Source organism: Podarcis gaigeae (genome assembly GCF_964106915.1).
Source record: "Podarcis gaigeae genome assembly, chromosome: Z".
NCBI lineage: Eukaryota > Metazoa > Chordata > Lepidosauria > Squamata > Lacertidae > Podarcis > Podarcis gaigeae.
In genome coordinates, this window is record NC_139691.1 from 41,181,966 (window position 1) to 41,209,192 (window position 27,227).

The 27,227-nt window shown below is 44.1% G+C and overlaps 1 protein-coding gene across 6 annotated transcripts in view; it reads left to right on the forward strand.

The window, feature by feature from the left end:
- IL1RAPL2 (interleukin 1 receptor accessory protein like 2) overlaps positions 1-27,227 on the forward strand; it is a 499,644-nt gene that overhangs the window by 246,897 nt on the left and 225,520 nt on the right. For 5 of the 6 annotated variants that reach the window (XM_083722867.1, XM_083722868.1, XM_083722866.1 and 2 more), the window contains one exon: positions 15,320-15,593. The exons of the other annotated variant lie outside the window; for it this stretch is intronic. In XM_083722867.1, the coding sequence (XP_083578993.1) occupies positions 15,320-15,593 (274 nt within the window). The remainder of the gene's footprint in view (positions 1-15,319; positions 15,594-27,227) is intronic. 6 annotated transcript variants of the gene reach the window in all.

The window sequence follows — 27,227 nt, forward strand, 5'->3', positions numbered from 1 at the left end:
CATGTGCTCTTTCATCCAACTCTAATCACAAAAAAGTCATTTTGCTTGATAACAGCAGAGAGGCCAATGTGCTTCAGTCTTTTCCCTCAGAATTATTGTCTGCTTCAGAGCAAAATGCAATTTAAAATGAGAAGAGGGTCAGAATCATGGGCAGCTTTTAATTGATCAAAATATGAAATATTATCAAATGGTACCTTATTAAAACATGTCTAGTGGATGAGAGTCAGAAAGGAGTATACATTTTCTATTCTCTCCCCCTCCCCCTTTCATCTGTTCCTTTTCACTGGCAAGATAGTTTGGCTATGTTAATGCGTCTCCTGATGGAATATGCCAGACTCATGTACAGAATTGCCTTTTAATAGATATGTTCCCTTTCTCTGCTTTCCACCATATCCTTGGAGGAGCAACATAACAATTGACTGCTCTCCCCTCATTTTCATTGATGACTATTTAACTACAGTAGAATCCAAAGTGTGGAGCTGTTTTTCATCATCACCCATCATAAAATGCACAGATTTCTCTGTACAGATGTGCTTTTCACTCAGAAGAGCTGAGTGCTGGAACAAGAGCGCTCCACATAGAATAGAGTAACCTTTTTTCAGCCTGAGGGTCATGGACTGATTGGTGGGAGGAACCAGTTGGAGAACCAACAAGGGAAGAAGGTTCAGAGCCCAGGGAGTGGTAGTCGGACAACAGTGAGTGGCCACAGGGAGTAGAGGGGAAAGACTGGGAAGAGGAGGTGTTGGAAGTTGAAGGGGTAACAGGGCTTAGTGAGCCAGGAGAGTCTGTGGTAGAGAGAAGTCCAGAATCAGAGGCAGAAGCTGAAGCGGGAGTGGAGGGAGGCCAAGAGGCAGAGAGGAGTCTGGCTGGTGAAGAGTCATAGGTGTCTCCCCTTTCTGCTGAAACAAGCTCTCTCCCCTCCCCCTTGTCTTCCAAAACCAGAAGAGGCATGAAAAGGGCAGAGAAGAGATTGGCTGCATATCTCTGATTGCTTGGGAAAAGCCCTGTAGAGAAAGGGTCTTAGACAGCTGTGGGGAGGTGGGAGCTTTCAGTCTTGGGAACTGATATGGGGCAAGACCTATTGGAGATGAACTGCTCTGCTCATTAGACCTGGCACTCCACCAAGTCTGTGGAGATAGTATTTTTGCTAATAAAGAGTTAACTCCAACTTTGAAAGTTGTGATTTACTGCCTGCTCAGTGTTTGACACTGAGGGCCACAATCGCTTCTTCAAAGCTTCCAGGGGCTATGAGCCAGAGGCAAAAGTGAGCAAGGTACTGGATGTAAAATTTACCTTTCTATAGTAGGGAGCATCCTTGAAGTCACTCATAAATAGCCGCCCCCTGTACTGAGCAGGCAGGCACACAGTCACCTAATCGCAGTCCTCCCCACCACAGTGAGCTGCATTATATTTCTATTTAAATTAAAATAACATATGCAGATGAATTAGCATATACAAATTGTATGCAGATTTGTGTCCTCTCTCTCTCTCTCTCTCTCTCTCTCTCTCTCTCTCTCTCTCTCTGATGCCATAAGTGACCCCCCTAGTTTGTAAATCAGCATTGGTACCTAAAAGGAACAGGGTACATTGGGAGCCCTGCAAAATTTTGCTTTCAAGCTGGGTGCAAAAAATAAATAAATAATTGCTTAAATTACAACTAAACCACTCTTTCTTTCTTCTACATGGTGCAGAACACTAATTTCTTCCCTACCTAGGCTGATTGTAGGTTTATCATAGGCCCCAACCTTAATACGCTTCCAGTGAGCAATCAGCTAGAAAGTGGTGTTTGTTTAATAGCCTTTACAATATTGTGCGGTTGAAATCAGAACTGGGTGTTCTTGACCTTGATGCTTACTGAAATCTTGGGGTGAGCTTTTTTTCCTTTGGTATAGTTAATTATATGCAACATATGCAATCATTTGCACTATGCTTTGCAACAAAGGTTGGGATGCGGGCGGCACTGTGGGTTAAACCACAAAGCCTTGGGCTGGCTGATCAGAAGGTTGGCGGTTCAAATCCCTGCGGCAGGGTGAGCTCCCGTTGCTCGGTCCCTGCTCCTGCCAACCTAGCAGTTCGAAAGCACGTCAAAAGTGCAATTACAGTGGTAGCTCGGGTTACATACGCTTCAGGTTACATACGCTTCAGGTTACACACTCTGCTAACCCAGAAATAGAGCTTCAGGTTAAGAACTTTGCTCCAGGATAAGAACAGAAATTGGGCTCCGGCGGCGCAACAGCAGCAGGAGGCCCCATTAGCTAAAGTGGTGCTTCAGGTTAAGAACAGTTTCAGGTTAAGAACAGACCTCCGGAACGAATTAAGTACTTAACGTGAAATACCACTGTAGATAAATAGGTACTGCTCCGGTGGGAAGGTAAATGGCGTTTTCGTGCACTGCTCTGGTTCGCCAGAAGCGGCTTAGTCATGCTGGCCACATGACCCGGAAGCTGTACACCGGCTCCCTCAGCCAATTAAGCGAGATGAGTGCTGCAACCCTGAGGTTGGTCATGACTGGACCTAATGGTCAGGGGTCCCTTTACCTTTACCTTGCACCAAAGGCTATCAAGCACTTTGAAGACTGCCATGCAAATAGCCCCCTACTGGGCTTAGGGAACAAGTTGTGACCTCACCCACAAAGGGTGCCCTCAAATGAAGCACTTTTCAGCTTGTCCACAGAAAGGACTGGCAGGGAAGGGAAAGAGATGCTCAGTTTTGGGATGGAGTCCCTGGACGTAGTTTTGGGGGTGAGGCTTTGCTCCTCTCAGCTACATTCTGGGTAGCACCTGTCCACAGAACTGAATAGAAACCACTGAGGATAGAGCCAGATTATATTTGGATATAGCACTGCCTTTGCTGGTTCCAGTACTTGAGGTGCAATCTTAGGTATATTTCCTTGGAGGAAGCCCCTAAACTGGAAGCAATATAGAAATTAACTGTATATTGTTTCAGGTATTACATTTTCCCTCCCTCTTTTTTCTAAAAAGGTTATCTACCCCTGGTTTACAACATCTCAGTATTCTAGACTGCTCAAAAGCAACAGAAACAGGAATGTCAAGATTTTGCTTTACTTAGCTTTTCTCCTAGTAAAGGTATCGTACAGGGGCAGGGAGCCTGTGCCCCTCCATATGTTGCTGGACTACAACTCCCATCAGCCCCAGTCAGCATGGCCAATGGTGGCTTGCAGTCAAACAACATCTGGAGAGCCATAAGCCTCACCATCTTAGCACTACAACATGAGATAAGCAAATGAAGAAGTGACCAGGAATAATTTGAATACCATGCCAAGGAGATTCAGGACAGGCAAAAGAGAGTGTACAGTACTTCTTCAAACAACACAAACTATGGAGTCTATCTACCAAAAGATTGGACAAATTTATGGGGGATAATGATATCAACAGATGCTAATGATAATGACTGTATATTGCCTCTACTAGTTTTTGGGACTCACAGGTGGGAGATCATGAGTAATGAGAGTGCTTGCTGTGCTCATTAGTAACAGGCAGAATGGTAGGGTGCTACCTGCCCTCGTCAAACATATTGCTGCTGCTTATCAGGAGGCAGAGGGGAATGAAGAGGGCAGCATCAAGGTCAGTGTGGTGCAAATGGACCAGCAAAGTCCATCCTGTGGACCTGCTGGTGTGTTTGCACTGTGCCAACCCTATTGGTGCCTCACCCTTGGTAAGCAGCAGCAATGCAAGCAACCAGAGATTTGGTGGGCAGTGGTGCCCCACCTCACTGTGTGTTACAGGGACTCAAATCACATTGTGGGCTTCCCATAGGCAAATTGTGGACTAGAGGGGCCTTTGATCAGAATTCAGTGGGGCTTTTCTTAGGATCTTGTGCTCTAGGATCCAAGCTGTTATTTCAGGTTTGCGCATACCAAACAACATTGTTTACATTTTGTCATTTGAACCACAGACTGCCCCACCTTCTCTGCAATTGCAGAAATTGTTATTGAAACTTTCTTTCTGTGGTTCTTCCTGCGGTGTGAAGGGCTGTTCTTTGAGAAACCTGAGCCCAAAGATTCCTTGGGTCTTTTGAATTATTCCTGTAGTTTTGGGACATATGTGTGTAGGTATATGAATACACTCATATGTGCCCGTGTATAGTCCTTGTTCCCTTGATTTTATTTATTACATTTGTATCCCTCTTTCCTCTGAAAATCTCAAGGCAGTGTAGCCCACCCAACCTGGTTTTTCCTATCAACAACCCTTTGAGGTAGGTTAGATTGAGAGTTCACATAGCGAGCTTCATGGCTGAGTGGCAATTTGAACCTGGGTCTTCTCAGCTGGAGTGTAACAAGCTAACCACTACACCCCATGCTGGCTCTCACCCTTTGTGATAGCTCAGTCAGTGGAGCATGAAACACTTAATCTCGGAGTCATGGTTTTGAGCCCCATGTTGGGCAAAGGATACATGCATTGCAAGGGGGTTGGACTACATGCCCCCACCCGGTCCCTTCCACTCTACAGTTCCATGTTTAAGTCTGTAGACTTTTACAGCAAAATTCCTACTCAGCTGGTGCCCATTTGGATGGGTGGGGTAGAAATCTGAGAAGTCAATGATAGATGAGAGCTGAAGCCAATCTCAGGCACAGTCAACTGTGTCCAGCATGAGGTCTTGCTGTTGAGGCACCATTGGTCTCCTGGCTTCCCTACACAGCGAGTTGCTGGCACTTACAAAGAATGTGAAGGGAGTGATAACAAGCAGAGGGCTTGGCCCAGTGCAAAACATAGTGGTTAGAGTGTTGGATTGGTTCCACCACCGGATGCTGCACCAGATCAAGCTCCTTGTACCTCTCCCCTCTCCTCTTAGTAATCCACTGGGTTGGGAAGCCAGGAGAACCTTACCAGCTGTTCCTGGTTTTGTCTCCATTCTCCATTCTTCAAACTTCTCAGGGAGCAGGCTGAGGTTGGCGGAGCAGTGCCCCGTTTCCCCAATTGCACCAGATTCAACTGTTCCTACCGGAAACAAGGAACAGCATGAAGTGATTTGATGGGGCATGCTTGCAATATACTAGAGCATATGCAACAGTAAAATAGCATGAGTTGTGTAACTTTTTTTCATTTTCATTTTTACGTTGAGCTTAAAAATTCTGACACGTCTAACAGTCCCACAATTATGAATTGCTTCGGGTGACAGTTGCTTACAAAAAGTGTTACAGGCAGATTTGGAATGTAAAGATTATTCATATGACAGCAAGCAGAGAGACAAATTACTTAGTGATTGTGTACACGCTCTCTTATAATTGCTCATAAATTATTATGGTTCATGCTAAAATGCACCCAGAATCCCTAGACCACTGGATTTATTTAAAATATGAACCACAGCAAATCATTTGAAATGTGGCGTACTGCAGTAAATGTTGTACAATTATTGCAGATAGAGAAATATATACTCTGGCTTGCCAGCAGTGAAGTTCATTGACAATCCATTGTTGGATTTCAAGATTTCCTTTTCATCTATTCCTGCAACTCGGAGCATGATTAGTTGCTTGATATAAGGGGTATATTCTGAGGGCTTCTGCATGTTAACAGCAGGATCTGATGCATGTCTACTTCCAAGTCCCATTGAGTTCAATGCAATTTACTCACAAGTAAGTGTGTATAAGGAGAATGTGTTATCCTAAGGGCCCCTTCAGAGAACTTCATTGTGTTCAGTGTGGCTGGCCAACATTGCTGCACTGCTCCCATCTGCTTGTGCTGCTGCTGCTGATGACCACTCTGCTCTCTCCCTCCTTCCCTCTCATGCCTGCCTGAAGGAGGCAATGTAGGAAGAGGAAGTGAGCAGTTGGAGGTTAGTAGCTGTGGAGGCAACACAGCCCCTGCCTACCCACCTCAGGCAATGCAACGCCTTTTGCTGGTCCTGATGCACACCAGAATGGAGGAGACCTGTGGCCCTCGAAAGCAAATGCCATTGACACAGGCTTTACATACAAGTATTCCTTACCTCCTGCATACATATCCTGTGCTATACCACCCTCTGAGTTTGGCAGCCAGTCACTACACCCTGTAACGGTGTGCTGCATTATTTACTTCCTTTTATTTATTTATTGCACTCTATGTTAGTCTTCTTCATGGTACGTGGGGTTCCCGAGGCAAGTCTCCCTTCTCTGACCAGACCAAGGCTCCATGCGCACTAACCTGTTTGTAGCAAAAAATGTAGTTTTTCTCAATGCAGAATCATGCTCATCCTCAACATGCTGTTTTCAATCTGGGTTGATTCTAGATCCTGAAACCAGAGTAGATTGTGGTTGCTTGATATGCATTTGAAACCACTTCCTTTGATTGGTATCAAGGGCGCTTCCCAGCCAAAGGAATGCACATGCCAGATAGTTAAGTATTTATTGTCAAAGGTAACACTCACGGTCGCTTCTACAGCTCTGGATATCTACGCACACCAATACAACTGCTAGGCAGCTATTGCTAGGTCTGTGCTCTATGGAACAGTTGCAGCAATTGGGGGCCATTCCCCTTCCAATGGTTTATATATCTTCTCCCAAAGGGCTGTGTACATGTAGCCAGAGACTGTTTCTGTGTGGAAACTTCCCCTGCTCCTCCCTTTTCAATCCCCTCCTGGTTCTGGGTGGTAGTGGTTCAGGAGAGGGTGGGGAAGCACCTGGCTCTTCACTTGCCTGACCTGACTCTTCCTCTTCTCCACCCTCCAGCTCTGAAACTTCCCCTGCTTCTGATTCTTGCCTCCTGGCTGGTATGGGTCCCCAGAAAGTACTACATGTCTCTCCTGAGTCGGACTCCAGCCCCGCTTCCCCCTGGGGCACACTCATCAGCACCCTGGTAGTTCCTGACAATTAGCTTATCTACACCTTTTCCTCTTGCACATGCCCCAGGAGAATGAATAAGAAAGTAGCGGTTGTTATTGGGCAGGTGTGGATCAACTCCCATTGCTGGAAATGCCCTCATCCGTTTTCATATGTCCCCACTGCAAGGTAATGCAGAATTAATCTGCAAAGAGCTAATATTTTAAGAATGAAACCAATTTCTCAAGAAGCACTTTTTGGTGGCAAAAATGCAGTAGATCTAGGCTGTGTGTGCACTACCTAGAAGAAACAATTTCCAAAGATTCTGGAATAAAATGTCATGGGCACGCATCCTAGGAGTTGGCTTGTATGGAAATAGGTTGGTATAGACATAATCTGAAAGAAGCTGCATGGTGTAATTATTAATGTCTCTAATCAGAACAAGGTTGACCCAAACTCAAATGGCTTTGGGACAGTCTCAACCCAACCTACTTCATAGGATTCTTGTGGGAATAAAACAGTGAGGAAAAGAAACAAGACAGACCATCCTTAAAGGAAGGCAGGATAAAATGATGGCAAGATTACCATTAACACACCTATGTCACATAGCTATTGTGAGGATGAAATGCTGCATAGGAACATGGAAAGTTGCCTTACATTGGGCCATCTAGCTTAGTATGACAGCAGCTCCCTAGAGTTTCAGACTAAGACTCTTTCCAAGCCTTACTTGGAGATGTCTGACATTGGATCTGGGACCTTCTAGATGAAAAGCAAATCATGTCCCCCTGTGCTAAGGACTTTGGGATATACTACTCTTACCTCCTTGAAAGAAGGGCAGGAGAAAACCGTGGTAAGCTTGCTTTGATGCACCTACCTTATTGGGTTGTGAGAATAAAATTGTGGGGAGGAGAGATCCAGCTATACCACCCTTACCTCCTTGAAGGAAGGGCGAGATAGAATGATAGTAGCATATGAAGCTCCATTTTTGTAGCCCCCATCATGTTTAAAATAATAGCATGGAGAATTTTTCAGATAAAGCTTGCAGTTTTTGTGCTCCAATGACTGGTAGTTCAGTTACTATCTTGGGTGGGAGGGAATCTTACTTTACAGCATAAGCTTTAGAGAGCTTGACCTAGATTTGAGCCCATGCACAGCTACGAAAAGAAGAAACATTCTTGATGTGGCTTTCGATGAGAGAAAATGACACGGGCGGGGGGGGGGGGAGTCATCTTCTGTTTGATTAGCCTCTCTTCAATGATTATGATTTAGTCCAAGCTCATTTCAAGTCCCCCCACCCTTCCCCTAAATGTCATCAAATGTTACGTACCCTGTTATAAATAGTCTTCAGTCAGTTTCTCAGAACATGTTGCTCTTTGTAATTATCTCCTTGGAGCTCGTTGAAGACTTAGCCAGGCAACAAATGAAAGAGCTCCAAGCCAGGCAGAAACAATGAAGAATCATGGCTTACATACATCGCTCCCTTTCAGCAGAGGCATCCACATCCTTTAATTATCCCCATCATTAACTGCTGTGCTTGGTACAAAATTGTAATAATATTTGGACCCAGCTGAAGAAAAAGACAGACTTGTCAATGTGGAAATGTATTATGTCACTTTTTAAAAAAAAGAAAAAGAAAAAAAGATCCCAATTTGCCCCAGGATGTCTCTGGAGTTGTTACATATTCAGTAATATGGTATAATTCTGGGTTAGCCAATGTGGCTCCCTCCAGATGTTGAGGTTATGTCACCTTCCACATATGTCTCTGGCCAATGTGCACAATATAATAAAAACAGTTTAAAACAGCACAGGAAATAACAGCAAATGAATGTAAAAATCAATGCAAAGTGGGCACCCATGGCAGAAAAATATCTATCCAACCGAGAAAGCTTATTGAAACAAAAATGTCTTCACCTGTCATATCTCAACCGGAACACTGCTCCACAGAGCAGGAGCAGCCACACTAAAAGACCTGCTCCAACTTACCGTATTTTTTGCTCTATAAGACTCGCTTTTTCCCTCCTAGAAAGTAAGGGGAAGTGTGTGTGCGTCTTATGGAGCGAATGCAGGCTGCACAGCTATTCCAGAAGCCAGAACAGCAAGAGGGGTCACTGCTTTCGCTGCGCAGCGATTCCTCTTGCTGTTCTGGCTTCTGGGATTCAGAATATTTTTTTCCTTGTTTTCCTCCTTCAAAAACTAGGTGCGTCTTATGGTCTGGTGCATTTTATAGAGCAAAAAATAAGGCACTTCAGATCTCTTTGGGACCACTAGGAAAAAGTCTCCTGCATACTGCAGTAATCTGCTGGGTATATAAGGGATAAGGCAGCTCCTCAAGTAATGCTTTGGACTATGACTCCCATTAGCCCCAACCAGCATTACCAGTGGCCAGGGATGAAGGGAATTGTAGTCCAAAACATCTGGAGGGCAACACAGTGGCTTACCTTGGAACAGTTTTTAATGATTAAAATTCTCCAGTATGAAGTACTTGTGGTACCTGTTTTTCTACCATTGTGGTCTGGCAACTCCTGTAGCCCAGCGGGTACCAAACATATTGCTCTGCTTTCTTTTAGACCACATCAGTGAAGCCGAGAGGCGGGTCTTGTCGTCTGGGAAATCCAGGACCTCCATACACACTGTCCAGGCTTGCACCCAAGGGAGGTCACTTTGATGCTGCTAATGCAGCAAAAACTACATGGGAAGCAGCAGTTATGAGTTACCAGTCTCTGCAGCCACAGCAGGCGCTGTGATTCTCCAGCAGTTTAGATTCACCCCGGGATCCACACTCTATTGTCTCTCGAGTCAGACAGATGCCAACAACAAATTGGTCCTGATGTAAAGCACACACACCTTGAAACCATATTCATGTGCATATAAGCAGCTGCCTTATACTAGGTTAGACCATTGATCTACCTAATGCATTATATCTACAATGACTGGTAGTAGATGTCCAAGGTTTCAGACAGGGGTCTTACGCAGCTATACCTGGGGGTGCATAGGGATTGAACCCGAGACCTTCTACATATATGACATGAGCTCTACCTCTGAATTTTGGTCCTTCCTAACAATGCCAAGTTCCATCCCAGGGGAAATAACAGCTTGAGGTAGCGAGAGAGATTTCCATTGGAGCCAGAGCATGGCAGGGAATATATTAAACTTTCTTTTTTGCACAGAATGCTCTTGGTCTTGATTGCCACTACGCTGCCCCCCACATGCCTGCTGTTTTCAAAAAATAAAACCCCGAACTCATAAAATGCAATCTTCCATTTTATGTATTGGCTAGTTGGCCCTGTCTGAAAGAGGCTGTTTAGATTCTCAAGCAGAGAGCATGCTTTTCTAGCTGTGCTCCCTAAGATACTAGCCAGTGTGGTATAGTGAATCGAGTGTTAGACTAAGATCTGGGAAACCAGGGTTCAAATCCCCACCAGTAGCAGGGCCAGGGGGGCCAGGGGGGCACTGGGTGGCACATGTGCTGCAGGGCCCTGGAGTCACTGCCCCTTCCGGGTGCTTGGCTTGTGCAGGGCTATCTCTGAAAAAAAGCTCAGCAATTTTAGGTGCCCTAGGGGCTGGTGGCAGTTGCTATGCCGGTGGTCCCCACTCAGCTATGAAGCTCACTGAGTGACCTTGTGCCAATCACTCACTCTCAGCCTAACCTACAGTGTTGTTGTGATGATAAAAAGGAGAGGAAGAGGGCAATATTGAACTCCCTGAAGGAAAGGTGGGATAGAAATGTAAACTACTGGTAGATTCTGGATCCCCTTCATGCAGAGTATGTCTTCTACCATTGAGCTCTGCCATCTCCCTATTGGAGGGGTGAATCTTGGTATGTCATCTCTGTCCTTGCCCATTGCTGTGCACCTGGCATGGCTGGGAAGAGGTAGAAAGGGCATAGCTGCCCATTATGACTATGTGAAGCCCCTCTTCATCCTGCTCTTTTTCAGCAGATGGTTACAATCATGGCTTTTGTCCTATTCCTACCCAAGAGTCTAAGCTTGATGAGGATTGCGGAAGAAGTCCATTATCATGACAATCAAGCCTATGAATGGTGAAATAACATGAAAACGATGGATTGTTCTTGATCTCTCACTTTGAAAGCAACAACAAGGATGCTTTCAGTACAAGCACTGCCCTAAATGTCAAATCAAGCAGACTTTGTTTACACAAACCAAAGCCACGTGTACCATTCAACCAAGGACAGGGATGAATATAGACTGCCTGTTTTCTTGGTCTAAAGGGTTAGCTGTATTTGATTTCTTAGGGCAACCTTAAGATCCACTTTTAATAAGCTGTTCAAACAAGCAACCTCTAAGCAATGAAAGATAAATGTTCAGCCCTTGTTAAGGTCACTCTGAGGTCCTTTTTTTTATTTAATCTAATTTGCTTCATATCTATGCTTATTCACCATCTTATGATGCCATGAAACAAGTTGTGATTGTTTAACCATCAGATGCATAATGCAGAGAATATTCAGAAAGGTTATTCCCTGAGGAAGCAGGGTTAAGCTCCATGCAAATTGTTCTGCTGATACAGTTTGCAGTTGTAACATAGGAATCTGCCCTACACAGAGTATTGGTCTATATCAGTGTTTCCCAAACTTGAGGTCTCTAGCTGTTTTTGGACTACAGTTCCCTGACCAGCAGTCCTGCTAGCCAGGGTTAATGGGATTTGTAGTCCAAAAACAGCTGGAGACCCAAGTTTGGGAAGCACTGATCTGGTCTAATACTGACCACACAATGAATAGCAGCATGACCCCAGCATTTCAGGCTGAAGTCTTTTCCAGTCCTGCCCTGATATGTCAGAAATTGACCTGTGAACTCTGGCCTTAGCTCCACCCATTCATATCCAGGAGCATCCATGTTTTTGTCAGTGCAATATTACAGGATTATAATGAAAATGTATCTACTTATTCAGGAGGACAGACAGCGTGGCTAGGTTTTTCAGGCTCTGCATTTTAATACTTCAGTTACGTTTTCTGAAAAAGAGGATTTGGTGTGTCATTAACGCCAAGAACATTTTATTTTATTTTATTTTATTTTACACATGACTCTTGCGTTAGTTTTCAGATCATGCCTGCTGCCTCTTGAACTTAACCTGTCTTGAAACCTTACATGACAAAGGTTTACAAATGGAAATTTAGCTGAACCATGCAAAATGCATTTGAAATATGGTTCACTTGCTCAGTTCAAGTGACCACACTGTAATTAAATTTGAGATGCTGTGATTTGGAAATTAGTCTTCTAAGCCTGGATTTGAAGGGATTTGAGAGGAGCTTAAAGTAACTAAAGAAAAATAATTAAGAGCTAGAGAGAACTGTCAAAGAGGGCTGGGATTTTGGTAAGTGATGGATTTAGGAGAGATCTTTGTACGCCAACAGTGCAATCATAACCAGTGGTACTGGCCACCCCAATTTCTGCTGAGTGGGGCATGAGATTCCAAGGCATCTCGGCACTCAACCAGGGTCAATATTCCTTTGGGGAAGATAAGGCACAGAGGAGTCTGCAGTGTCTTTGAGATATTATTTATCTAGACACATTTACAGCAAAATCTTCAGTGGAGAGAGATTTCTTCAAAGCAGCCCAGCACTGGATTCCAGACATCTCCATGTCTCTCTCCCAGCCTGCCTTCAGCCAGTCTGCCAAGAAGGCTTTGGCTTTCACAGCAGTTCATCAAGCCCATCTCTAAATTTGAAAGGGACACATTTTTACTGTGTGACATCATGCCCACTGTTACCTCCATCTCCCCACTCTGCTATTTACCCAGGGTTCAGGCAGTGCATCATTGACTGGCCACTGTCCAGCAATTACACGTTGATGGCTCTTCCCCTTAGGCCAGGCATGAATAAAATATACATTTAAACTGGCTGTGATCTACCCATTGAATTGATCAAAGTTGTTGAGCTTTTTGGGGGGAGCCTGATGCAATTAGCTAGTTCTGACTACACATCTTTTCCCATTACAATAATTTGTAATAATAATTTATTATTTATACCCCACCCATCTGGCCAGGCCTTCCCAGCCACTCAGCATTATGAGCTGAGGCGTGTGGGTTTTTTTTTGGGGGGGGGGGGTTCTGATAGAAAGTCAGAGGGAGGAAGTCAGCCTGCTGGTGAGGGAAGCAAGGAGTTCTTGCCTTTTGCTCAGAAGAATCTGGAAGCTCATGATGCTTGACATGCTCTTAGATGCAAGTGAGCTACTGCTACACTCATGAAGCCATAAGCCCCCCACAAGGTGATTGTAGATAATACATTTGCATTGCAGGGATGAGGGAAACTGTGGGCTTCCAGAGGTGGTGGACTCCATCCTCTAATAGCCAAGCATGGCTAGTGGTCAGGGATGATGTAGTAGCTCAGCAGTATCAGAAGGCTCCCTGGTGCTTCATCCCTGGAGAAGGGTAGGAAACTTGGGCTGCAGTGACTTGGGCTGCAACTCTCTCTCTCTCTCTCTCTCTCTCTGCCTCAACTATTTTTTATCTCCGCTTTTAAAGAAGGGAATGAACGGGCTGTTAAATGTAGCAAAATCGCTTGAACTGAGTAGTGCTGCAATGAAACATTCCACCCTAAAACACTATGGGGGGGTGTCGTAAGAAACCAGAATGGTTTTTGCCCACTTGTTGGCACCTGTCAACAATGGAGACAATGAAGTATGCCTCGGGGGGGGGGGGCATGAAGTGAAACTGCTGGAAAAATCACAACACCTTCTGTTACTGTGGAGACTGGTAACTTGTAACTGCTGCCTCTCACATTGTTTCTGACCTCCCCAGGGCACAAGCCTGGGCAGTGTGTATGGACAACCTGGACTGCCCAGATGACAAGACCCACTTCTTGGCCTTGCTGATGCAGTCCAAAGGAAAGCAGATGTTTGGCACCAGCTTAGTTGCAGGAGTTGCCAGATCATAGTGGTAGAAAAATGGGTTCCACAAGTACTTCACATTGGAGAACTCTTATCATCAAAACCTATGCCAGGGTAAGCCAATGAGCTGCCCTCCAGATGTTTTGAACTAAAATTCCCATAATACCTGGCCACTGGTAGTGCTGGTTGGAGCTGATGGGAATGACCTCACTCCCTTCACCCCTTTCTATATGGGAGACCAACTGACTGAGGGAGCAGGGTTAAGCTCCATGCAAACTACAGTATACAGTTGTAACATAGGAATCTGCCCTACACAGAGTATTGATCTATCTTGGTGTTTTCCAATCTTGGATCTCCAGCTGTTTTTGGACTATAACTCCCAGGACCAGTGGTCGGGTGATGGGAACCATAGTCCAGAAACAGCTGGAGATCTAAGTTTGGGAAACACAGGTGACCCAGATCTTGTTTTCATAAAAAGAGGAAGTGGCACCATATTAAGTGGAGGGAGGGAGGCATAGATCTAAGAAATGTGTTAGAGAGACACACACATCTGAGCTTCCAGTAACACATTGAAACACTGTACTGAAGTAAAGGCCCTTTGGGAATTTGGGACTCTGTGTTGAAAAAGTGAGACGCTTTGATGGCTTAATGGTTTTTTGTGATGGTCCTGGTGTTTTGGGGGCAGTTGGGGGTATGAGATGCACTCTCACTTTCACTGAGCTGTAGCCCTGCCCCAAAGAGTTCCTTCCACATTGCCTGGAATTTCTCGGGTGGGCCTGGGAAAGAGCCACATTTCAGTGGTACTCATGTCACCATGAAAGCACAAGAAGGGGCCTCGGGGTGGGAACAAAAACTAGCTAAATGACTAAGGTATTGCATGAAACACAAAAAGTTAGCCTCTTCCTCTTTTCTGTCAAAATTATAAATGTTCTCTGCGGAATCTCTCAAGTCCTTGTACACTCAAGTACATATCTTAATTGGTTTCTAATAAATGCCTTGCAGGGTTGCCTTCAAGTCAAAATTAAACATGGTGTGGATTTTGTCTCCACCACTAATCAATATTTTACACAAAACATAGCTCACTAGAAATAGGAAAAAGAAAGTGGAAGAGGTGGTTCTGAGAACAGATGCCATTCTAGGTGTGTGTTTTTTTCTATTGGAAGAAAATTGCAATCACTAAACTGGTCAATTGGGTCAAGTGGTTGAGGTGAAAGATCTAGAATTATTAATTAAGGATGGTGCATCTTGGCAGCAGGTATGAAAGAAACATAGAAAAGGGAATGGGAACATCTGAAGCTACCAATGCCCTCTAATAATTACCTAGAGTGTTTATGTCAAAATGGGTAATGTAAACCATCACTTTTTAATTAGTCTCATGTCTTATCATGGAGTGGTAAATAGCATTGTTTCAATTGTTATTTCTTTAGGGATGAGATTAATTTATATCAGTTTCCTAAGTGGTTTTGTGTTTCCATTTTCCATGTTTTACTGGTAGGACTGCCAACAGGTAGGGAACAATGGTTTGGATCCAATGTTAGTCCTACTCAGAGCAGACCCACTGAAATTAATGGGCATATATCTAGCTTAGATATATTAATTTCAATGGGTTCTGTCCTATTAGAGACTTTGAAACTTTCACACACTTGCACCCACACTCACACACAAACTCACACACACTCACACACACACATATTGTATATATACTTATTCTTTTTGTTTGCAGTGGATGGTTGCATCGACTGGTTAGTGGATCTCAAGAAATACATGGCTTTGGCAGGTGAGCCCGTTCGAGTGAAATGCGCCCTTTTCTACAGCTACATCAGGACCAACTACAGCATGGCTCAAAGCACAGGCCTTCGTCTTATGTGGTACAAAAACAAAGGAGACTTGGAAGAACCCATTATCTTCTCTGAAGTCAGAATGAGCAAAGACGAAGACTCCATATGGTTTCATGCAGCAGAGGTTCAAGACAGTGGTTTCTACACCTGCGTGCTAAGGTGTGTATCATGCTAAACTATAATTGCAGGCTTAATGCATTTTGAAACGGTGCTTTGATTTAAGATTCAGAGCTGTGGGGAATTTCTGAAACACGGTGCGATAGCTTCACCAGTCTGGTTCCAGATGTTTCGAACTCCAGCTTTCAAGCCCGAGCCTAATAATAATAATAATAATAATAATAATAATTCACTTATTAATCACCTTCCATGGAAGCATCTCTAGACGATGTACAATAGAAATAGATAAAAACAGCAGAAATATTTAAAAAGCAAAGCATTGTAGACATGCATGGCAGAAACCCACTCTTCTAGCTGGGAAAGCGTGTAAGAACAGAAATGTCTACAGTTGTTTCTGGAAAGTGCAGATAGCCAGGATCTCAACAATAGTGCTATTCCACAGAACAGGGGCAGTCATACTAAAAAGTCCTGCTCTGAGTTGATGTGAAGTGGGTTTCTGTTGCCCATATAAAACTGCTTATGTATGCATCATAAAAACAGCTAATCTGTATTGCTTCTCATTTTCCTTTCTTTCTTTGGGAATCCTGATTAATTTTATTTTTAAGATAGCATTGTCAATGTAGCAAAAAGAAGAAGGGGATAAAGGGTCTCTGCTGCAAGGATCTTAAAATTACAATCTAAATTTTAATGGTTGGGAAGGAAGAGGTGGAGGCATGCAAAACAAATAGCAGAGAACAGAGGAATGGGAGAGAACCATGAGGGATAGGTTTGAACCAGTGCTGTACATGGTGTATTTACAAATAATCACACCCGGTACTATTCATACCATTCATAATAATTACGCCCACTTCTGTTGGATACCTACTTTAGGTAGCACAACTGAGTAAAGCAAGCCTTACAAAATAGCAGATTCAACAAAACTAGCTCTCAGAGTAACATCTTTGCAGATTGATTGGCACCAGGGATAAGGAATATGTTGCAGCTCCCAATATCCCTGACCATTGACCGTGATGGCTAGTGATGATGGGAACTGGAGTTGAACAACCTCTGGAGCCCTGCAGGTTCCCCATCATTGATTTAGACATACAGTCCTTTCCGTTTCTGCTTTTCAGGCATAACCAACATTTCTTATGTAGCTAAAATATCACCATTCTATGACAACTACAGAGGAAACAGAGAATTGGGAAACCCATTATATTAGCTGCAATTGGGAGTGGGACAGGTGACATTGGTCGACATTTCCCTGTATTTCTGCAAAGCCAGAAGGTGAGGGGAATATCTCTGTGGCAGGAGGTGAATCTCAAGTGGTCACAGAGGTGTCCCCTCACACCTCTGACAAAGCTTACTTGAGCACCTGACCAAAAAAAAAAGTCATTCTACACTTGGTTTGTGTGTGTGTGTATGCATTTTGAAATACATCATTGATGCAATGGTAACGTATTAGTGATGGTTGTGGGCCCAGGTGCAGTGAGCCTGCCAGCGGCGCCAGTGGTGTGGGGTGAACAAGACACGAAGGATGAAATAATCATGGGACAAACTTCTTTGGATTAAAGAGGCCAAGACTATTGGTTACAGATGTCCGTAGGCTTTGGCGTAGGCATTGGGTGTGTATCCTGAAACATCTAGCCCGACTGCTAGTTGATAGATCAGAAGGGTCAATCCTGGGTTGAGGATCATCCTATCAAATCAGGCCATTGTGTGTGTGTGTGTGTGTGTGTGTGTGTGTGTGAAGGGGGGTTGCTATGGCCCTTCAGCCCCTGTCTGGGTGACTGGGCAGAAGCATGGCCACCTGGACCCCTTTAATGGAGTACGCAGGTCCCCTGGAGTGGGAGTGGGGTGGGTTTCCTGATTCCCACCCTCCGCTTTGGCTAAGGATCCAACACAATGCCTTAACCACCAACAAGCTGTGACAATTGCTATGAGGGATGTGCCAGCCAAAATACCCTCACAAGAAAAGCTAACAAATGGCATGCAGACCCAGGGTGGAAAGACTTGTCAGCTGTCACAAAGGGGAGAAAGTTATGACATTCATACATGGGGACCATGTATATGGCTCTGAGGTGCGTGGGGGGGGGGATTTCAGAAGAGACATACTTCTGCATATCTCTGGATATTCTCTGTGACTGTCACAACACTACGAACATTTGCTGTTAGATTAAAGTTTGTTTTCTGACTCCAAGAGGGCTTTCTCTTCCTGTATGCACACTGCTGGTTGTTTTTTTTTTCATAGTGTGTCTGGTCTACAAAATGTTGTGGCCTGTAAGGATATGTGTGCAGTGTGTTGCTAGGTACCACCACTGAAGATTTGTCCTACTGCACACATGCACCAGTTATGCTCCATGGGCCTGCCTTATGTTCTGTGCATGAAGAACAGCTTTCTTTTCCTCATTCTTGCTTGGGTGAAAAATGAAGTTTTGGAAGTACATAATCAGGCAGGCTTTTGCACATACATAGTCTGTTGTAAAAACAAAACAAAAAAACAGCTCCTCCCCCATCCTTTCAAGTTGCTTCAGGGCAATGGTGACCAGCACTTATGGATGGGGGGGGAATTGAATTCAGTTTGCATTTAACAGGAAACCTACTTAATCCACACTTTCTGAAACAAGGTGTGAATAGCCAGACAACCATCCTTTGAAATTTGCAGTATTCCGAAATTTGCAATACAGTACTCCTGCCAAGTAATGTGTATCAAAAATGCATATGCAAGGGCAAATAGAGTACATAAAACTGCATATATTAACATGCTAAACTGGGGTATAAAGGTAAAGGTAAAGGGACCTCTGACCATTAGGTCCAGTCATGGCCGACTCCGGGGTTGCAGCGCTCATCTCACTTTACTGGCCGAGGGAGCCGGCGTACAGCTTCCGGGTCATGTGGCCAGCATGACTAAGCTGCTTCTGGCGAACCAGAGCAGGACACGGAAATGCCGTTTACCTTCCCACCGGAGCGGAACCTATTTATCTACTTGCACTTTGATGTGCTTTGGAACTGCTAGGTTGGCAGGAGCAGGGACCAAGCAACGGGAGCTCACCCCGTCGCGGGGATTCGAACCTCCGACCTTGTGATTGGCAAGTCCTAGGCTCTGTGGTTTAACCCACAGCGCCACCCGCTGGGGTATAGTGCTTGGTAAAAATCTGTCTGTTTTGCATATAAAAATGTGTATATTTGAAGAAATTAGTACCAAAGTGCTGATTAGTTTTTTATGTAAGGCTTTTTAAAAATGGCAAACTGATGTGGAAATGTTGAGAACTGAGCTTAAGTTTGGAAAAATGAGAAATCAAGAGAAAGAGAAACTGAGTCAGCTATCCTTACCTCTTGTGCATGCACTGCCACTGCCGGTCTCAAATCAGTCCAACATTGCTTTGTGACTTCAAGTCGATGGGTTTGATCTCACACTCAAAATGATGTATTTCAGAGCTTTGCTGAATAGGGGCCATTTAACAAGCAGAGCAGTACCTCTCCTAAACACACATTTACATTGGGGACCAAGGAGGTCATGCGATCTTCTTTTAAAATGAATGAGTTTGCCTTTAAGTTCACCCAGGAGAACTTTAAAATGCAAAGAGGTCTGAACGTGCTTCCAGCCCAAACTGCCTCTGCTCCAAGGGCAGAGAGACTGACAAGCAAACAAATGGAACAGTCTGGGTCATGACTCTGATATGCCATTGCCTGACCTGTGTCCATTACTGTGTCTCTCATGGCCCCCTGATGGGATAGCATTTAATAGGATTGGCTATTGTATTAAAATGTTAAACTTGAAGTGCTATAAGCAGTGGATTTGATGCATAATTGAGTATTTCAGTGATTGTAAAATAGTTCCCTCCCATTAAGTTGGTGGAGCTTAGGTACCTCACTGCTTCCTGCGCCAAAATGGCAGCTTGCTGCAAGTGGGAGACTTTATGTAACTGGCTTTATTTGACAGCCCTGCAGCATTGCTGCTAAAGGATGGCTGGTGAGTGGTACTTCAGGTTCCCACTGAACCAGAATCAGGTGACATTAAAAGCCAATAGGGCAACTTTCCCCACCCTAGTGCCCACCAGATGTTTTGAACTACAACTCCTACCATCCCCAACCATTGGCCAAGTTGTCTAAGGCTCATGGGAGCTGTAGCTCAAAACCTTTGGAGGGCATCAGCTACAAAGCTGATGACTTGTATGTCTTCTCAGGTTGGGGCAGTTTTTGGACACTTGCCTTTTGCAGGTGAATGGACACTTGCAAGCCACATGGCTGTATGTAACATGAGTAAGAGAGCCATGTAATGAAATCTAGAGGGCTACAGTTTCCTCCTAGCATCTGAGGCCTTGAGCTCTGAGGAATCTGTGTTTCCCACTAGGACTTTTTCTGATTATCCTGGAGTTCCTGCCACCTATACAAACTGCCTGAGCACAACAGTGACCTTGCCTGAAAACTTCCATTATTCAGGATCTGTATGGATAACATCATCATCATCATCATCATCATCATCATCACCACGTACAATTATATAATTGATCATTAATAATAATTTTGTTCAAGCCAGGACTTTTTATATAGGGAATTTTTTATTCTTTCCCCTTTCCCATTTTTTTAAAAAAGAAATGTCTGAGTACTCCATTTCTTGGCATTATTTCTTGTAATTATACATAAGACCACTTTTCTTGCTTCAATGCATTTATCTATCTCCTTTTTTGTCCCCTTTCCAGAATTTGGCAATGTGCTCTTATTTTCTTTGTTTATCAAATTGCAGGTGGCTTGAAATAGTGGAGGATTCAGTTAACAGTAATTCATTTTCATTTCATTAAATGTGTGTGTGTTGGGGGGTTAATAATGTATTAGCCCCTGGATGCCCATGCCATTGATCTCGTAATTCCAGACAGATATAGATATGTAGATATATGCACACAACATACTTCTCTTCTGAGTAAGCAGATGTTTACATTTGTACTTAATAGACTGCTCTTGTCTGCTGGCTTTCTTCACAGCAGAGAGGGCTATATTGCTAGGTACCGAGGTCCAAATGCTGGTGAAATTAACCCCCTACAGCTAGAATGTTTGGAGCAAATGGGGGTATGGTTACAAAGAAGGGTTGTAGCCCAGTATTACATCAGATGTGTGTGCCTGTCAGTAATCACACATTTCAAAGTTGGCATTAACTCTTTATTAGCAAAATTACAATCTCCACAGACTTGGTGGAATGTCAGGCTTATTGAGCAGAGCAGCTCATTCCCAGTGGACTTACTCCATGAAAAGCAGTTGCCGAGAATGGAAGTCCCTGACTCCTCACAGCTGTCTAGGTCTCCTCGTCATCCAGGGTTTTCCCCACGCAATGAGGGTCTCAGCCTACGTGAAGCCAACCTCTCCTCCACCTTTTTCATGCCTCTTCTGGTTCTGGGAGACAGGGGAGGAGGGGAGCCTGTTGCAGCAGGAGGCTGCAGACTCTTCACCAGCCGGAACTCTTCATCTCTGCCTCTTGGCCTCCTTCATTCCCACTTTACTGCTTCAGCTTCTGCCTTGATTCTGGGCTTCTCTCTGCTACAGACTCCCACAGCTAACTAAGCCCTATAACATCTTCAGGTTCTAACACCTCTTCTTCCCAGTTTTTCCCCTTCTCCCCTGATCACTCATTTTTGTCCGACCACCAATCCCTAGGCTCAGAGCCTTCTTCTCATGACAGTTCCCCAGATGGTTCCTCCCACCATTCCTCTGTGCCCAACCAGTCCATGACATCATGTTTTGCATGCAAAAGGTCTCAGACTCTTATCTCTGGCCACCTGCTTGTAAGGTTAGAAAAGATGCCTGTCCTGTCTGAAACCTGGAGAGATGCTGTCAGTCCTCATGGACTAGGGAGGTGGGGGGCTTTTTCAGCACAATGACTGCATATCCTCATGAGCAACTTTTCAGAGATTATGTGTTAGTAGTGGGCAAGGCCAGAGGCAAAAGTATGTGGAGCAAGGTATGAAATTCTTGCCTTTATAAATTAGGCTACATTCCAGTCACCAGATGCCAGACACTTCTCCATCCAATAGAGAGACAGAGAGAAAGAAAAGAGGGAGAGTGTGGGAGCAAGGTGGACTCTGGCCGTTCCTTCTTCAGCCACACATCTTTCCATCCAGGAAAACAAAAAGCACAGTTTAAAGACAGGTTTCAGCCAGGCGAAATCACCCAAGAAGAGGGTGGAGTAGGGCCAGTGAGAGGCATGGCCTGAGAAGAGTCCTGAGGATCAGACTGACAGCCCTGGAGGACCACATTTGGCTCTTGGGGCTGAGATTCCCCATCCCTGGGATAGACTGCAGTGAGCCAGACAAGCCAATGGTTTGGCTAGGTTCAGAGCCTGTGCTGATGGCCCCTGAAATCCCTTGTTATGCGTCTTTATCTTTAACTCATCAGACATTCAAATAGAGGACTAACACAGGACACACAACCACTCTGCTAACACAACCTAAAGGTCCTCACTAGCCCAGGTTCCAGCCACCATAGCTGAAGTCCTAATGACCCTGACAGTGATTCGTTTCTGTCATGATGCTAGAAGGAAGCGTGACGATTGTGATCTGAACATAATTCACCCTGGCTTCCAATTCATGTCTCCCAACCATCCGCGTGATGTTGTGTCGCCCAACACGAACCACAGTTAAGAGACACAGCTTGGGTACCTTGACATTTCTGAGCAGAGTATAGAAAGTAATGCATTCTGCAGCATGTCGGTATGCCATTAATCTTCCTCTGCCTGCTGATGCTACCGTAGTTTAAGACTGTCAGCGTTTCCATTACAAGGCCTCATTTTTCAAGAACTTAACAAATCAGCTGCAAATATTCTGCTCTGGATTGAAACATTTCAGGCAAAAGCACCAGGAAATAAACTATCTGCCACCATAATTGGTTGAAATAAAACATAAATCCAAAATCCGTGATGGCTAAAACTCATCAGCACAAATTGTCTGTGGATGCATGTTCTGGCAACTTCATAGTAGCCCGGAGATTTCCAGGCACTTTTAGTATTATTAATAATAAATAATTTTGTAAAATTCTTTATATAAATTTTGCATATTAAACCAATTTTACACATATTGATCAGCTGATGAAGCCACATGATTTGCAAATTCAGCATTAGCAAACCACAGGCTGTTGTATTACCACACAACTCAACTGTAGGATTTCGGAATTCACTAGGGATGAAAGAATCTGCTAATTTCTGTTTCTTTCAGTTTCTCATTTTTATAATGTTAAATTCAGTTCTCCACATTAGGTTGTGATTTTTTAAAAAAATAAAATAAAGATTGCACCTTTGCCTAAAATACGGATTCTGCTATTTTTATTAGCAGATATAAAAGTTCAGTTTATGCTGGTCGGCGTTGATCACCATCCTGAGTCCTGAGTAAATCTGCTTAGGGGACAAAAACAAAGATGTAAAATTTGCTCTCCTGAAAGGAAGGAAAACCACAGCTTCAGCTAAGAACAAAGCTGATTTGCTGCTAACCTCAGCCCCAGAGGGAGTTGCTAGATAGTACTCCTTGCAGTTTGTAATAACATCACACTTCATTGCCATTGGGTGCAGACTGTGGGAAAAACAACCACCACCACCACTGATTCTTTTGCCATGCCTTGTGATTCTCACACCTGGTTTGCAATTGCAGCAAAGGCTGCTGTGCACGGTGATTGCTTCCTGACACATTTGCAAATATGGCTGCCAATTTTTATGCTAGGTAAGACATTAGAAGTCAGGGACCCTCCCTCCGTTGCTGGGGGGGGAGGAGCCAAAAGAGAGCACCAATCTGCACAGAATTTTTGTATGCCAATTTATACATGAGTTTGGAAATCATGACTTTAATTGGGATGGAGATCCAGAGGCCCTCTGGATGTTGTTGGGACCCCAACCCCTGTGAATCCCTGGCAACGTGGACAATGGACAGGGATGATGGGCACCGTAGCTCAGCAATGTCTGGAGGACCACAGGTTTCCTATCCCTGGGCCATATTTAATAGGAACACAATAGTGTGGCCAGGCTGTCTGGGTGCCTGTTTAGTATGTGGGGAAAGCAGGGACTCTCACAGACCTCTTCCTTGCCCAACTGCTGTGCTACAGCCCTGCAGTGCTGCCAGTTGGCTCTTATTAATTTTGGAAATTAAACCAGTTACACACATATCGATCAGCTGATGAATTCACATGATTTCCCCAGCAACTTAATTATATAGCTTTGGGCAGTGCGAAAGCCTCAAATATTGCTGAGGGCTGCAAAAAAAAATGTGCATATGTGTTGCGTCATACGCAAATTTGCACCCTCTTTCACTGGAGTGAACTAGCTGGATTTGACTAGCTGGATTTCTGCCCTCAATGGCAACCCCAAACAATACAAAGGTATTGAGTTTTATGAGTTGTCACCCAGTTTTATTACTGTGGATCTTTCACCAGTTGATTTTAGGCTGGTAATGCTACATTTGGTGCAACAGAAGGTATGGCAATTTATTGTGGAGGATGAGGGAAGGATTTAAGATTTGCAACAACCAAAGTTCAGGTGTGCATACTTGGATAAAGAGGTCATTAAATTGTTCAAAGCTTTAAAAGTGTGAGCAGGTAGATGCACGGGGTCTGGAAACAATAGAGCAGTGCTCTTTCTGCCCCCCTCTCAGCATGAGCTGATGTGGTAGAGTGTCCTCATTAACATTTTTTTATTCCCTTTAAACAACAAAGACAGGCTTAAAACAGTAGTTGAGTTCCAGCTGGCAGCCCATTTGCTACCTTTGTACTCTAAATGCCTGAATGAGTGTGACTCTTGTGACATGACACAGAATATTTCCCAGGAGCACTATCAGGTGTTTTTGTTTTGTTTTTAAGTGTGTCTTGGGGGTGGGGGCAGGAAATGCCAGCCTCAGTCACCAGCCATGATTAGGGGTTGGCAAGAAATTTTTCTTTTCTTTTTTTATTAACATAAAACACATACATATACATTTACACAATACATGTACACAACACACTACCTAATTTTCATAACACAAAGCATACCTACATTACTCTATATAATACCTACCTATACTATACATATCAACATACCTACACACCTATCCCATACGGACACCCACCAAGTGACTTGACTTCCAACTGTTCTTGTTACGCTACTTTATTTTCCCAGCTAGCTTAAACGCATTTCATTATTTCTTTAATCTCTTCTTGTATCTTAACTTTACTCTCCTTTCACTCTAATCATTTTCTGGATTCACTCAGTATCTGTCAGAAATTCTACTTTTTCCACATAATTTTTGATGTACAGTGGTACCTCTGGATATGAACGGGATCCGTTCCGGAGCCCTGTTTGCATCCTGAAGTAAATGTAAGACACGACTGCATGGGTCGCATTTCGCCGCTTCCGTGCATGCGTGTGATGTCATTTTGAACGTCTGCGCATGTGCGAGCAGTGAAACCCAGAAATAACACGCTCTGTTACTTCCGGGTCGCCACAGAGCGCAACCCGAAAATATTCATCCTGAAGCTACTTCAACCCGAGGTATGACTGTATTCCTTAAAGATAGCCCACTCCTTATGCACTTTTTGTACTATATCTCCTCTTATCCTCCCTGTTAGTTCGGCAATGTGGAAGTATTCCATCACTTTAGATAACCAGTCTGTTTTAGTTGGGAGGCTGCTGCTTTTCCAATTCTGGGCAATCAATAACCTTGCCGCCATAGTTGCATACATAAATATTGGCAAGAAATTCATTTCAGTTCACATCTTCATATGAACGAACGTCATATGTGCTTTCTGAAGCAATACACAAACCAGAATGCAGTGATCCATTGAAATGCACACTTCTTCAGGTTTTGTGGTGCACTTCCCTGTTCAAACAAAATGTGTGCAAAAATGCATGTATTAGGGGACAGTGGGCACACTAAGATGCTGATAAATTTCCACAAGGCCTTTTCAAAAATGCAAACTGATGCATGAATGTGGTGAACTGAGCTTAAGATCGGAAAAAACAAGAAACTTGGGTGTTCTTCCCTATTTGTTAGGGTTCCTCCCACCATATTACTTACTTTGAGGCTCCCATGTACATACAGATGCCTCCTTTTTTGTGGAGTGGGTCTACTTTAACTGCAAAGCTATCAAGCATATCTTGCCCAAGTTCAGTATTAGAGCAGATCCTCTGAGTCCCTATTTTCCAAGGACAGTCCTGGATTTACAGAAGCTGTCCTGGTTTCTGATTTGATCCCAGAATGTCCTGCTGTTCCTTAAGTAAAGGTAAAAGAACCACTGACCATTAGGTCCAGTCACGGACAACTCTGAGGTTGCGATGCTTATCTCGCTTTGTTGGCCGAGGGAGCCGGCGTACAGCTCCCGGGTCATGTGGCCAGCATGACTAAGCCGCTTCTGGTGAACCAGCACAGCGCATGGAAATGCCGTTTACCTTCCCGCCAGAGCGGTTCCTATTTATCTACTTGCACTTTGACATGCTTTTGAACTGCTAGGTTGGCAGGAGCAGGGACTGAGCAACAGGAGCTCACCCATCGCGGGAATTCGAACCGCCGACTTTCTGATCGGCAAGCCCTAGGCTCTGTGGTTTAGACCACAGCGCCACCCACATCCCTCTTAGGCTGTCCCTATTTTCATCAGAGAAATATTGGAAGGCATGGAGTTATCTTACCCCCAAGCCATCTGAATGCAGCCCTGTATATGGAAGTTTTTTTATGTTTAATGTTTTATAATGTTTTTGTGTCAGACCCTCCAAGTGTCCCTATTTTCCAGAGACAGTCCCAGATTTACAGAAGCCGGTTTCTGATATGATCCCAGAATATCCTGCTTTTCCTTAGGATGTCCCTATTTTCATCAGAGAAATGTTGGAATATATGGGGCCATCTCTATTTTCATCAAAGAAATTTTGGAGGGTTTGTTAGAGGGAGTGCCTATTAACCTGTTCAGGCCCTCACAATATCAAGGGGATTTGAGAGCCCTGCTGGATCAGCCAAGGGTTCATTTCATCCAATGTGTTGCTTCCCACAGCGATCAGCTCCAGGAATTCCACACAGAAGGTTTGAAGGCTATAGCCCTCCTGTACCTGGTATTCAGAGGCAAATATTCTAATATCAGGATCCAAATTTATCTAGCATTTTATTAAAGCTTAGGCACTGCAGTGTATGTTTGTGAGTGTGTGCGTGTGTATTTTTATATAAAAATCCATTTCATCAAAGATAGAAAACCAACAAGGAATCCTCCCCTGTCCTTTCTGTTGCCTTGGTAAGAATTATATTCCTGATAACTGAACCATGGAAATGCCTCTGGGGGATCCGATGTCAAAACCAACATTCATGCTAAACTTTTATATTCGCCTGTAGTGACATTTCTCTGATTACATTTAACCTGATTGGTCAGTGGGAGATTTCCTTAGGATTCTAGAGCATGCACCCCAGTGATTGTGTTGGCAATTTGAGTCCCCCCTGCCCCCGCCTCCATGATAAACTTGAATTCCAACAATGGGAGGCAGAGAGTGTGACAGAACCATATGGTGCGGTAAGTGAAGAGTGCATGAAACCCTGTCGAGAAAGAGGGAGCAATGCCAAAGGATTAAGGTGGGGTGCAATAAAGGCATCAAAAATATATGTGCTATTTTGCTGTTTTATAAGACGGGGAGTTTACATGCTGACTCATCTGGATTATTGGTGCAGGGGGAGGAATTGGAGGTGTTGCACAGAAGAACACTAGTGATTGCACTAA